General features: G+C 43.9%; 1 protein-coding gene across 1 annotated transcript in view; it reads left to right on the top strand.

Moving 5' to 3' along the window:
- FBN1 (fibrillin 1) overlaps positions 1-12,720 on the top strand; it is a 207,410-nt gene that overhangs the window by 152,398 nt on the left and 42,292 nt on the right. The window contains exons 33-41 of the mRNA XM_044438822.1: positions 1,777-1,899; positions 3,195-3,320; positions 4,516-4,638; positions 5,653-5,775; positions 6,161-6,325; positions 6,879-6,947; positions 7,285-7,410; positions 8,375-8,497; positions 11,964-12,122. Of these exons, the coding sequence (XP_044294757.1) occupies positions 1,777-1,899; positions 3,195-3,320; positions 4,516-4,638; positions 5,653-5,775; positions 6,161-6,325; positions 6,879-6,947; positions 7,285-7,410; positions 8,375-8,497; positions 11,964-12,122 (1,137 nt within the window). The remainder of the gene's footprint in view (positions 1-1,776; positions 1,900-3,194; positions 3,321-4,515; positions 4,639-5,652; positions 5,776-6,160; positions 6,326-6,878; positions 6,948-7,284; positions 7,411-8,374; positions 8,498-11,963; positions 12,123-12,720) is intronic.

The raw sequence follows: 12,720 nt of genomic DNA, 5'->3' as shown, positions 1-12,720 counted from the left end.
TGCATCCATTTTCAGTGGCAGGAAAGATGTGATTTTTAATCTAGAATTGACTTTATAGTTACCAGATCCGGCCCTATATACCAGTGAACATTCATAGACTTTAGCGGCCTCTTGTAGGTGTTTATCTAACTGCACCTTGAAAACGTGCTGGGAAGGAAATGGTGCTGCTTCCTTAAACTGCTTGTACTGTTGTTCAGATGATTTTAAAATAAGCATTTTTCTGCAAATATCAACCTAAAATTACTTCCTTTTCCTCTCCTGAAAGTGAAAACAATTCCTTATTATAGAGTCCTTTATAAGAATGCGCAAAGCATTTGGATGTACCAAAGTATGCATTTTACCTAAAATCATCTTTCTTCAGCTTCTTCTTAAATTGTTGGCATTTAGATTCTCCATACGCCAATTCTCATGGTTTGGCTCTGGCACAATTGGTTTTGTCATGAGCTGGATGGGATAACAATTGCTAATCCCTGTCCTGAATACTTACCTGAAATTAGTTAGCTCCCATTCTCCCATGAGATAGCAATGGTCAGGATCCCGTTTAGCCAGAGAATGCTGTTAAGTCCAACTTCCCAAGGGGATGTTGGACCAAGCACATCTCAGAGAAGCCGCCCTTCCTGTCCTCCTGGTCCCTCAGAGAAGCCGCCCTTCCTGTCCTCCTTGTCCCTCAGAGAAGCCATCCTTCCTTGGCATCATCACATGAAGCTGATTGATGGGAGAATCAGGACAGATGAAAGGAAGGACCCTGGGGGTTCTGTGCTACTGTCAATGTCAGAGGCAGCATACTGATGTATATTAGTTGCTGGGGAGCATGGGCAGGAGGGTGCTGTGGCACCCCTTTGTGGCTTGTGGGTTTTCTGTGGGCAGCTTGTTGGCCACCGTGTGAATAGGATCCTGGACTGGAAGGTCCTCTGGGCTGATCCAGCAGGCCTGATCTTCTGTTCTTTGGTGCACATTTGAAATAGAGTGGATTTGCAAAACCATTTTTATATAATATCAGCAGCCCCCTGAGCTGAAATGCAGAGTCTTGAATTATCTTCAAATCTCTGTAGTTTATGCTTTGGCAAAGGCCTCATCCAAGTGACTGCAGCCTCTGGACCTCCAGAGGATGTTGGATTCCATCTGCCATCATCCCTGCTGGCATCCGTCAGTGATGATAGGAGCTGTAGTCCAATATTTCTGCATATATTTTAAAACATTTAATCCCCATCTTATCTAAGGATTTCTAGGCAGCTTAAAGCACTAACTTAAAATTAAAAACATCTGTCTGATTTACTACATGAGGCGAAAACAAGAAAACAGCAACTGCAAAGAGAATGGTGCAAAAGCAGTCAACATATTTGTGATATTTAGAAAAATAGAGACTGGATAGAGCAACGAGTTGAAAGAATGCACTAAATGCCTTCCTGAAAATGAAGGTCTCCACCAGTTTTTAGAAGGCCTCCCATGGAAAAGAGAGATGAAGTTCAGCAGGAAGGCAGCTCCACACAGTCAAGGGGTTCCCCAGCCTTTCTGAGTCCTGGATCTAATGATCCCTCTAATCCTCTCTCTGCCTTTCTGTTTCTCTCAGCCTCATTACTGAATCATCTATTTAATAAATGTCATACTGCATGTTTAGATGTATTTATTTAGGGGGACAATTTGTTGCCTAAGTGATCTGCCTTTTTTCCGATTGCACCCACTGCAAGGTTTTTCTTTACTTGTTGAGTCTGAATAGACAGGAAGTGTGCAATGATAAATTGTGATGTGTTGACTGATACTTTTTGCACTCTTCAGATCTCGATGAATGCTCCAATGGGACACACATGTGCAGCCCACATGCCGATTGCAAGAATACCATGGGATCATACCGTTGTTTATGTAAAGAAGGGTACACGGGAGATGGGTTCACATGTACAGGTGAGTGTTCTCTTGCAGAGAAACCCGAATGTCTGAATGCAGTGCTGTCATGCCTCTGCCTTAACATCTGGCAGAGTGAGGCAGCTGTGTTGGGTGGCCAGATACTTGTGCACGTGGAGTAGGGTTCACTTTTGGGCTAAGCTAGATCGTTGCACTGAGAAACAGTAAAGGATGCTCTTCCGTCACCCGAGTTGAAGTGAGGTGTAACTGCTAGTCCAGTCAGCTTCTGTATGTGGAAAGCAGGGTATGAAAAAAAGAAAATAGTCTTTCTTAAAAGATGTGATGTGACACGTACAGGCACTGCCTGTATAATAATGCACTGTTGTAGCTAGGAATGAGAACTGTGAGGCTCAGCTCATAGGAAACTGCTTCACAGTAAGTCAAATAATGACCTCATTTGCATATAACAACTGTCCGTACTTGTTGGATGGTTGAATTGTGAGTTGTCAGAAACTCCGTAAACTCAGAACAATTTATTAACTATGTGTTGCTACCTATGAACAATCCATGTAGAGGATTCATGGTTTATTTTGGGATTCTGAATTTTGAGTTGTTTAAACCATGGGTTGAAGTTATGTGTGTGTCCAGAACTGTGGCTTATTCATGGATTGTTTACTAGGCTACAGAGGTGACAGGTAACAGCAGTAAAAATGAAATCCCCCAATCAACTGCTCTGTGTGCCAGTACTGCAGGGAGGGATAGGTGAAGAAACCCAGATTCAAACAACCCAAGAATTGGCCAAACTCCTGGATGATCTACTAGTTGGTTTTCTATTGCGACTGGTTTGCAAGATCATTTGGCAGCCAAATCATGGGTCAGCTCTGGGTAACCAGTGGGTTAATTATGCAGTACTATTTGGTTTGATTTACAACTGTATGCATTGCTATTTTTCATAGGATTTTAGAGTTAGATTTTGTAATAAATTGAAAAAAGAATATAATTGTAATAGACCATATTTTCTATCATCATCATCTACCACCCAGTAGCCAAAGCTGTCTGGGCAGTTCAAAGCAATTTTTCTATTTTTCTTGACTTATTTTAATTATTAGAATTTTGGAATATATTTTAATTAAAATTCTAGTTGATTTGGAGATGAGTCTAAAAGCAGAATTCAAACATTTTCTCATCTTCCATGTTGCATTCTGGTACTTTATTAGAAGACAGGATACTATATTAGAAGATCATTTTATTTTGCAAGGTAGAAAAAAGTAGAATTTTAGACCTTTGGTAGTAGTTGCTTCTTGGCATAAAAAAGAATGAGAGCATTGGCGTTAATGTGGTGTTTTTCTTTGCAGATCTTGATGAATGCTCTGAAAATCTGAACCTCTGCGGAAACGGTCAATGCTTAAATGCCCCAGGAGGTTATCGCTGTGAATGTGATATGGGATTTTTGCCAAGCTCGGATGGGAAAGCATGTGAAGGTAATCCAGTGAAATCTATATAATGAAGACTCAGCATAATTTGGCAATACAGTGGGGTTAAGTTGCCTTAACCGTGTTTTGGTCTAAGTGTTTTTTCCCCCATTTTGGGGTGGGGGGGGGTATCAGGAATGACTTCTAAAGATAGTGAGATAAAATCACAAAAGGCTTAAGCAGAAATTGATTACAAAGGTTGCACTTTCTGTCACACGCACATAGAAATGGATTGTGCTCAGTCGTGACCAAGAACCTGAACCTGGCCAGGGATTATGTATATAAAGAGTTGAGGTCTTTGGCAAAAGCTAGTTTAGGACTGCAGCCAACAATGGTCAGAGTTCCCCTCCAACAGCATCATTTCTTCTGCCCAGAAAATTTACTTTCTCATTCATATCACAGGAAAACTGAAAGCAGTGCCCTGGGAACACAGCCCATCCTAGGGGGAAAGTTATCTGAGAGGGGAGGGACAGTCTCCACAGCAACCGGATTCCTGGAGCCTCGCTTCAGTTGCTGATGCTGTGAGCCCACCCTTCCCTCTTTGCCAGAGTCTCCCAAACACCATGTAGCCCTTTGTGTTGCGCATCTGTGCCGGCACTTCCCAGCCAGCAAGGCTGTGCAACTCTAAGGGCCCTCTGGCAAGTTGAACGATAGCCTCCGCTCATGTGAAGAGTGCAAGGATGTTAAGCCCAGACTGGGAACTTCTTCCCAGTCCTTCCCTTTCATTCATGCTGCACGCACCGCCCTTTGGGTGTGACCTGCTAGTGAAGAGCCAGCCTACCTGGGTGGCTCCCGATGCCTCGTCTTGGGGTCAGGGACCGGACAAGGCGACGGCTCTCCTTCCTCTCCTGGGACCCCTCCCATCTCGTCCAGAATGTGTCTGCTCTCACTGTTGGCCTGGGAAACCACGGCCAATGACCTTGACGGGGCAACAAACGCTCCTGCCCTACTTTGGTCACCCTCCTCTCCCCTCCCCAATTCCATGGGGCCCTCCCCTTCAGAATCCGAGAACACCGGCCCTTGGAAAGTTGGCAAAGAGTGAGTCCTCGTTCCGCTCCGTACAGCTGACGAAGTTGCAGGTGTTGCTTTCATCTCATTTTGTGTTTCACTTTTTGAATACCCGATGCTGCAAAGTGGGATCCTTGTCCATATCAAAATGCTCATGGCGTGTTCTACCTCTTCCTCACTCTCCCTCTTATTAAAGATATTGATGAGTGCACCCTTGCCAACATTTGTGTCTTCGGGACGTGCCACAACCTCCCGGGCTTGTTCCGATGCCAGTGTGAGACAGGCTACGAATTGGACAGAAGCGGCGGTAACTGCACAGGTAAATTAGGCGTTGCTCTTGCCAGCTTCTTGGCTCTGACTTGTGCATGTGGTATTAAGCTTAGACCCCTGAACTTGTCACTCATTCACGCTAGTTTCTTTGAACCCTCCAGTGATGGGAGTTAGATCTGACTTCTCAGATAGGATGCCCACATTAGAGAATCCATTGTCCCTTCTGTTGGATCGAATGTGGAGGTGGCAATGCTTCCATTTTTTATGAGTTTTACAACACTGGGACACTTGCCATGTTGCTGTAGTATGGATATATGAAAAACATTTTACACTGACCTAAAAGTAATAATATGAGCATGCATTAAATATGTTTCTGGTGTCGCATAAGTTTATGGAATAAGGAATAAGAACAGCTCATGGAAGTTGCATTAAATCTGCAGTAGCCCTTAAGATCTCTTTTTGGCTGACTTTGGCCTTTCAAATGTTAGCCTGTTGGCCAGGACCCAAGATGTTTTTGTTGATCTGTGCACATGACTAAATGTACACATGTTTTCACCCCACTTAGCTTTCTAGGCCACACTGGAGGCCCCTTGAAGGTTGGAAGCAGCTTGTCAACCTGCCATGAAGGGCAGATGTCAAAAGAGAGATCAGAGGGGCCACTGTCGGATGACAGTTCCAGGCACAGCCCCGTCTGATTTCGGAGTTCACCATTTTCTAATGTTTGGTTCATGTTTTTAAGACAAGCAGAAGATATAAAAATACTTAATTCATACCCTGCGCACACTCACTAGATAAACCAGCATGGAAGGGAAGAGCAGATGTTGGAGACAAGAAGATTAATTGAACAGTACAGTCTGGATCACAGGATAGGATGTGAGCACTGAACAGGAGGCTGGTAGTGCTTAAGCATTTAGTGGAATTATTCTTTATAGTGTAGTAGAAAAGACCAGCCAGTGTAATTGGCATGTCCAGATATCATGTGTGGTAGCTGGTCCTGCAATTCGCTTGCAGACTTCGAGTTGCTTGCTTACTTCCATGTTTTTGTTGACTTTTTCCCAACCAGACATCAACGAGTGTGCAGACCCAACGACCTGCATCAGTGGCACTTGCCTCAATATCCCAGGCAGTTATACCTGTGAGTGCCCCCCCGATTTCGAGCTGAACCCCACACGTGTTGGATGTGTTGGTAAGTATCTATTCTTTAATCATGTGGCTTTGGCCTTCTCAATGCAATGGATTGATTCTTTCTGCTTGTTTGAGTCTGGAAGATTAAGAGGTACAACCCATTAATAAAATTAAAGTAATATAATCTATGTGTTGCATAGAATAGATTCTTTTGAGGCTCAGGTTCTGAACCTTCTCAGTTGCTAGGACATAAATATAGATTTCCTCATTGGCACAGGAGGGAAAAGCTCTGCATAATGGAGGAGCAACAGAAAAATGCCACTTTGCATGAACAGGAATGTTCAAAGCAGTGTCAACAGCAGTGGCTTCCATGGGGAACTGTTCTTTTATGTGGAAATGTTAAGGCTCTCCAGGACTTAAAACAAGCTGGTTCTTTTGCTCTTTAGATACCCGCTCTGGCTACTGTTACTTGGACATTAAGCCTCGAGGAGATAATGGAGATACTGCCTGCAGCAATGAAATCGGGGTTGGTGTTTCCAAGGCCTCTTGCTGTTGCTCCCTCGGTAAAGCTTGGGGGATCCCCTGTGAGCAGTGCCCGGCGGTGAACTCAAGTAAGTACGACGGAGCACCATGAGATTGTGGCTGCTTCGTGTCTTGCTCTGTTGGCTCTCTCTGAGAGAGTAGTGTGCTAATAGGATCATCCACAGGGTACAGTTATGTGCTCAGTTGTTCAAGGGTTTTGTTCGTTCTGTTGGGAAAATCCACAGGATTTGAAATAACAGCAGGCAAAGGTAGCTAAATGTTGTCCTTCTTTCTTCATTTAATTCTAGTTGTTCCACTCAATAGCTGAGGCTTTGTGGGTAGTTTGCAAAAAAATACTGCAAGGCTATCTTTTTCATTTTCATTTTTAAAAAAACCCACTAGATGTACCCTTCTGTAAATGAAGCTTGAAAGGAACCCAGTACCATTTATAGTGTACTGGATTGGGGCTACACATAGGCCACTGCTTGCTGGGTGAGAAACTGCTGGTTAATTTCATCCTAGGAACTTCCAACGGGAGGGATCTCAGGTTGGAAGAAGGTTGCAGAAAGAATGCAAGTAGGACAATGTTTGCCATAAAGCTTTTAACTGGTACAGATCCATTAAATATGTTTCCCTTTTCAGCTGACTACAAGCTGCTCTGTCCTGGAGGAGAGGGATTCCGGCCCAATCCTATTACAGTTATTTTGGAGGGTAATGTCTGTCTGTTTTTTCTCTACCAGTCATCGGGTGCTTCCAGATGGAGAGCTCCTAATATTACTAATTGAAAGGCCATTTTGGCCCTATTCTGTCTTTTCCTCGTTAACGGATTTTCTGTTGAAAGAGAAAAGGCGGAAGAAGCGGTGGAGGAGGCGCAGGAAGCCTGCGATGTGAAGACAGCGTGTCTAGACCACTCATCAAATTCTGTAGGGCGATTGCATGATAAAAGCGTCATCCGAAAGCACATAGAACCATATAATAAATATTTTTTGGCAAGCTGACTCTGCAGGCCTCTTTAACAAGATACTGTTTGGCTTGTGTTTCTGCATAGATATTGATGAGTGTCAGGAGCTGCCTGGGCTTTGCCAAGGAGGACAGTGTATCAATTCATTCGGAAGCTTCCAGTGTCAGTGTCCATCTGGCTACTACCTGAATGAGGAGACTCGAGTGTGTGATGGTAAGTGAGCTCCAGGTTCGCTCAGCCCTGGAAATCGTCGCTTTCCATTCCATACAGGAAACAACGCCATCCATTGAAAAAGTGCCTAGCATCTCCCCAGAATGCAGCATGGTGGGCAGGATCGGTACAGAAAAGGTTCCTTAAAGCCGCCTTGATCTGAGATCAAGTCGGACTCTGCAAGGCTCAGCACAGAACCAGACTAAACCAGCAGTGCGGGTTTTTTGGCCACGGAGTAGTCGTTATTCTTGCTAACTTCGTCTTGGAGCGCCCCTGTGGACTTGGTCTATCGAATTAATTTATTGATTTATTGCGTTATTTGTACTGCGCCACAGCCAGATCTCTCTGGGTGGTTTACATAGTCCACCAAAAGATAAGATAAAAGTACAAAATAGCATAAAATGAAAAGTTTTAAATGGCTAAAACAAATGATAAAAACAGAGAATAACAAGGGCCCAAAAGAGGGGAAGAGAAAGCATGGCACTGCAATGACTTGGAGCGAACCCCCTGGAGCCTCCAGGTGGCTGAGTAAGTCGTTAAAAGCTGCAGAAAAAGGACCATCTTAGCCTGGCTCAGAAAAGGTGGCCCATTCGGCACCAGCCGGGCTGCAGTGCGGAGGTTCTTCTGTTTTACTCCCACTCTTTCTGTGCAGCACCTCTAAGTGACTTCAGAAAACACATTTTCAGCTATTCAGGCAGCTTTAACTCAGACATGGTCTTGAATAAAATAAAAAAATATTGACACTTTATCCAAGACTAACCAAAGTGGATTCCTATTATCCATGCCAAGACTCAGCCCAATAATAAAAAGTGTCACTCGAGCATGTGCAGACGTCTTTCCATTATCACTGAATGCACAGATGGGATTAAATGTTCCAAATAAATAAACGGCAGCGCTTTCCCGGAACGCTTTGGCCAGGCCACGCCTCTGCCTGAGTATTAACCCCTGACTTGGATTTTCCTCCCAGATATTGATGAATGTTCTACACCTGGCATCTGTGGTCCTGGGACTTGCTACAACACCATAGGAAACTACACCTGTATTTGTCCTCCTGACTACATGCAAGTCAACGGTGGGAACAACTGCATGGGTAAGTTGGTCTGCTTGATCTGCCAGCCTGCCTTTTCACGCTCCAGCAGAGCCCTTTTGGTGCCTCGTCAGAACACGGACCCAACAGAAAACTTCAGTGAAACAAGGGGATCTACAGATTAGGCCAGAGAGGGGAAGGGAAGGAGAAAGTCATTCATTTGTTAATTTATTAAAGGCTTTTATATGCTGCCTCATCATGTAAGCATCTCAGGACGGCTTACAGTGCTTTAAAAGGACCATTTAAAAGACAACAATTTCCAATAAATGAATTAAAAACAAAACAATGTATAAAACAAAACAATAAAAAGTAAATCACAAAACAAGAATGATTAAATGTTAGAAACTATCAATTTTAAAATCCTGTTTAAATAAAAAGGTTTCGACCTGGCACCGAAAAGAGTATAGGCTCGGCGCCAGGCGTACCTCTCTGGGAAGTGCATTCCAGAGTCTGTGCATTTTAGAGCCTTCCTGAAATCTCACGGCAGTTCTGAGCTAGCAAGGGCCTGAGCTGGACCCCATCCAGGCCGGCTTGCAAGAAATAGACTTGTGAGCCCATTTCTGTCTGTTTCTCCATTCATTGATCCGCAAGCACGGCTACACATCCGTGTTTCCTTCCCAGTGTTAATGGAAGGTTGCATTTCGTAAAGCATTTTAGGTTTGCCTTGTCTGACAGGCCCGTCTGTTCTTGTCACTGATGCATAAATGGATCTTACCAGTGAGATGCTTGTGGGCCCGACCTCTGGGTGGCTGCAGTGCTTTTAACAAGAATGGTCAATTCCTGGCTCAACTTCCATTGAAATGGCCAAATTCTCCTAGAATTCAATGGTGCCATGACAGGTAGCAAGGCATTAGCGGTAAGACTAATGAGCTCGGTATGACGTATTTAGAGACTGGAGTAATATTTGAGTATGCAGCCACTCCACCTGGGGCACAGGGGAAGAAAAGCTGGAGGGCTTTTCTTCACTCCCCCCCTGAACGCCTCCTTTTGCTCCCCGCTTTCCACATGATTCAGGCAGTTCTGTGATTAAGCATATAGAGATGCTGGGATTGCCGTCTTGTCTCGTCTGGCCCCATCACGCATCTGATTTTGTATATAAAAGGTGCATGTGCTTAGCAGGTTTTCTAGAAAACTTGAATCTCACATGACCGTCCTAAACTTAAAGAGATATTTATATACAGGATAGCATACAAAAGCTTTTAATAAATAATAAGTAAATAAACACATTTGTTGGAAAGTAAAGTTGGCAGATAAACCTTCTCTTTCTCCCTCTCCTTCCCTCCCTCTGTGTGTTTGTGTGTGTGTGTACACGCTCACACACTCATGTGTACAGGTTGAAGATGACTTGACAGCACATAGCAACAGAGAGAGAGAGAGCAGCTTGTGTTGTGGTTAATAATGGTGTTTTGGAGAGCACAGTGCGTCCTGCCAGAGCTTGGATGCACCAGAGCAAAGGGGTTCATTGCAGCTATTTCTGATAATATGTCTCTGGATAACACCTTAGGAAAGTCCAGCTAAAAGCGCCTCTCTGTATTATTAAAAATAACTGCCATTAACCTGCCCCGAGAGGTGTGTTTTTATGCCTGGTGGGAAGTACCACATGTACACAAGTGCGGTCTGAGGTCAATAAAGCCAGCAATAAAAACAAAACAGAAATGCCAAACTTGTCTCTTGGGTTGCTTGTCTGAATGGCCATCCTGTTATGTTGTGAGTCTGTTCTTTGAAAAAGACTCATGAAGAGGAATCCCGAGAGAATATGTTTGTATAGTGACAGTTGGCTGGTACTTATCTTAGAAGACTGCATAGTGGTAGATTTAAAACAAAGCTGAGAAAAAGGGCAGAAAAACAGGTCTGATAAAAACTGTAGCCCTGCATTTCATTTGAGAATCATTTGAGAATCTAGGCAATTGCAGTGGATTGATACAATTTCTCCAATGTGTTTGCAGTGTTAAATTTTAGTTCTTTGGTGGTTTTTTCCATTCCTGCTTACAAAATTAATGGGAGAGAGCTTAAAATGGCAAATACCTAATTTTAATGCATATGTAACATCTCTCTTCCCACACCCACTTAGGTCTTTGTTATTTAATATTAGCACCGAGTTGTTTGGTCCTTTGGAGTTCAGCTTCCTACTTCCAATACTGAGCTCTGCATTGCCATCTTAATTTGAGCCAGAGTTCATATAGCACAGGATCAGTTTTCATGGCTGGAGCTGAATCCTGGCCAATATAAAGTAATAATAATAGTGACTCTGAGCATATATAGAATGCTTTCCCCATCGCCTGCAATAGCAACCTTATATTTGGAAAAGGAGCAAGGCTTTAATTGAGAGGTCATGACTTCCAGAAAGAGTTGAACACCTCTCATTTTGGGAAGTAAGAACTGGTGCACGGCTAGAACAAAAAGCACCTGGTTCAGTTCCAGTCTTAGCAGAAGTCAGAGGTTTGTAGTCAAGTTTTTGAACGGTTTTGTTATGTCTGCAGTTCATAGCAACCTTGTGGATTCCAGGGTTTACCTTCTGTTTTAATGCATGTCAGTTCAGGTCTGTCCTCTTGCTGAATCCCTCTGGAGGCTCCAGACTCAAATGAACTCAAACAGTAAATCCTCAGTAAAACTAAGCGAAAGTCACAGGGCATCATCTTCCAGTGTTTCACCAGCAGGATACAAACTCACAGATTGAGCAAGATTTTAAATATAAGAGCCGTTGGCTGGTTGAGGTTAGCCTGCGTGCTGCCTGCCAAGGTTTTGTGGCTCCTGATGTGTGTGTTCTGGGTTTTAAAGTTATGAAACCAAGTGGTATTCGTGGGATTTTGGACGATGCTGCAAGACATTTTTCCATAGATGGGTGACGTAACTCCGCAATAGCTGTCAGCTTTGTAACTTAAGAGCACCGGATTTCAACAACTTCTTTAAAAAAGCGAAAAAGAGGCCTGAGACAAATGGCTCACTAATCAAACATGGAGCTAACACATTTTGTTATTTAAAGGCAGGGCCGGCTCAAAATTCAAAAGGGGGATGCAAATGGAATCCTAATTGATCTGACGCACGATCCACAAGGAAATTATTTTGTACAAGCTTTGCTGATATTAATGGGGGTCCGGAAGAACATTGTCCTTGTGCCGCTCCTGCTCAGTTCAGGGGAGCTTGTATAGGAAATCTTCCCAGAGGATTGTGCTCCATGGGTCAAATTTTTCTGCCTTTCATTTCCCTGACCTTTATGACACCCAGTATGAGCCTGAGGGGCTGGCCCGGGGTGGCATTTTGGTGCTGCCCAAAGCACACGAAAATGATGATGGGACACAGCCTACCGGGACATCCTTTGCTCAGGCTTCTTTGACGGGAGAATATCCTCAGGGACTGCGCCTTTCAAGCACCCCAGAGCTTCCTCTCCAGGGATCACCTCTGCTCGCCTGCTGATGCTTTGCAATGCACTTTGTACTAAGCTGCTGGTATCCCGCTTTCCCCATTGCAGATATGAGGAGGAGTCTCTGCTACCGGAACTATTACGCCGACAATCAAACTTGTGATGGAGAGCTGCTCTTCAACATGACGAAAAAAATGTGCTGCTGCTCCTACAACATCGGGCGGGCCTGGAACAGACCTTGCGAACAGTGCCCCATCCCAAGCACTGGTTTGTGTTCTTGTGTTCTAGGAAAAACAGTAGCCTTGCATACAAACCTGACCCAGGACTTCTACAACTTCACCTTGATTCTGAAGGTCCTTTCAACTTCCACGTCTGCATATGCACCAGCAAAGTCAGCAGAAATAATTTAAAATCACATTCGCACACAAGTTTGGGGATGAGGTGCAGCAAAAATGGAACAAAAGAATCAGCATGTATTCAAGTTATTCTTTTGGGGATTCTGCTGGATTGCTGAGAGTACCTGCAGCCATGATGCTGCCGTATTTGCAAATACTAAGGCAGTTTAGAACCCTGAGTTCAGACTCCTGCTTAGCAGTAGGAATAGAGTCAAACACCATAATTCATCGCCCACTGCCCGTGGAATGTTGATAGCTGCATACAATAAAAGCATCATGTGGCTGTTAGCTTCTTAGCTCATAGTGTCTCCACTCATCCCATTGTGGTAAACAGGTTTGTGGGATTTTATTTCACAGAGCTGTTAGTTGGGTAAATTTATTGAGCTCACAAATTACAGGTCTGGACTAGTTCTACTATGGCGCATCCTCTGCATCCAACTCCCAGCAGAGCTGGCAGTTCTAGCCCATTT

This window comes from Varanus komodoensis, unplaced genomic scaffold, assembly GCF_004798865.1.
Source record: "Varanus komodoensis strain SLA01 unplaced genomic scaffold, ASM479886v1 scaffold33, whole genome shotgun sequence".
NCBI classification, from domain to species: Eukaryota; Metazoa; Chordata; class Lepidosauria; order Squamata; family Varanidae; genus Varanus; species Varanus komodoensis.
This window is presented reverse-complemented; position numbering and strand designations above follow the sequence as displayed.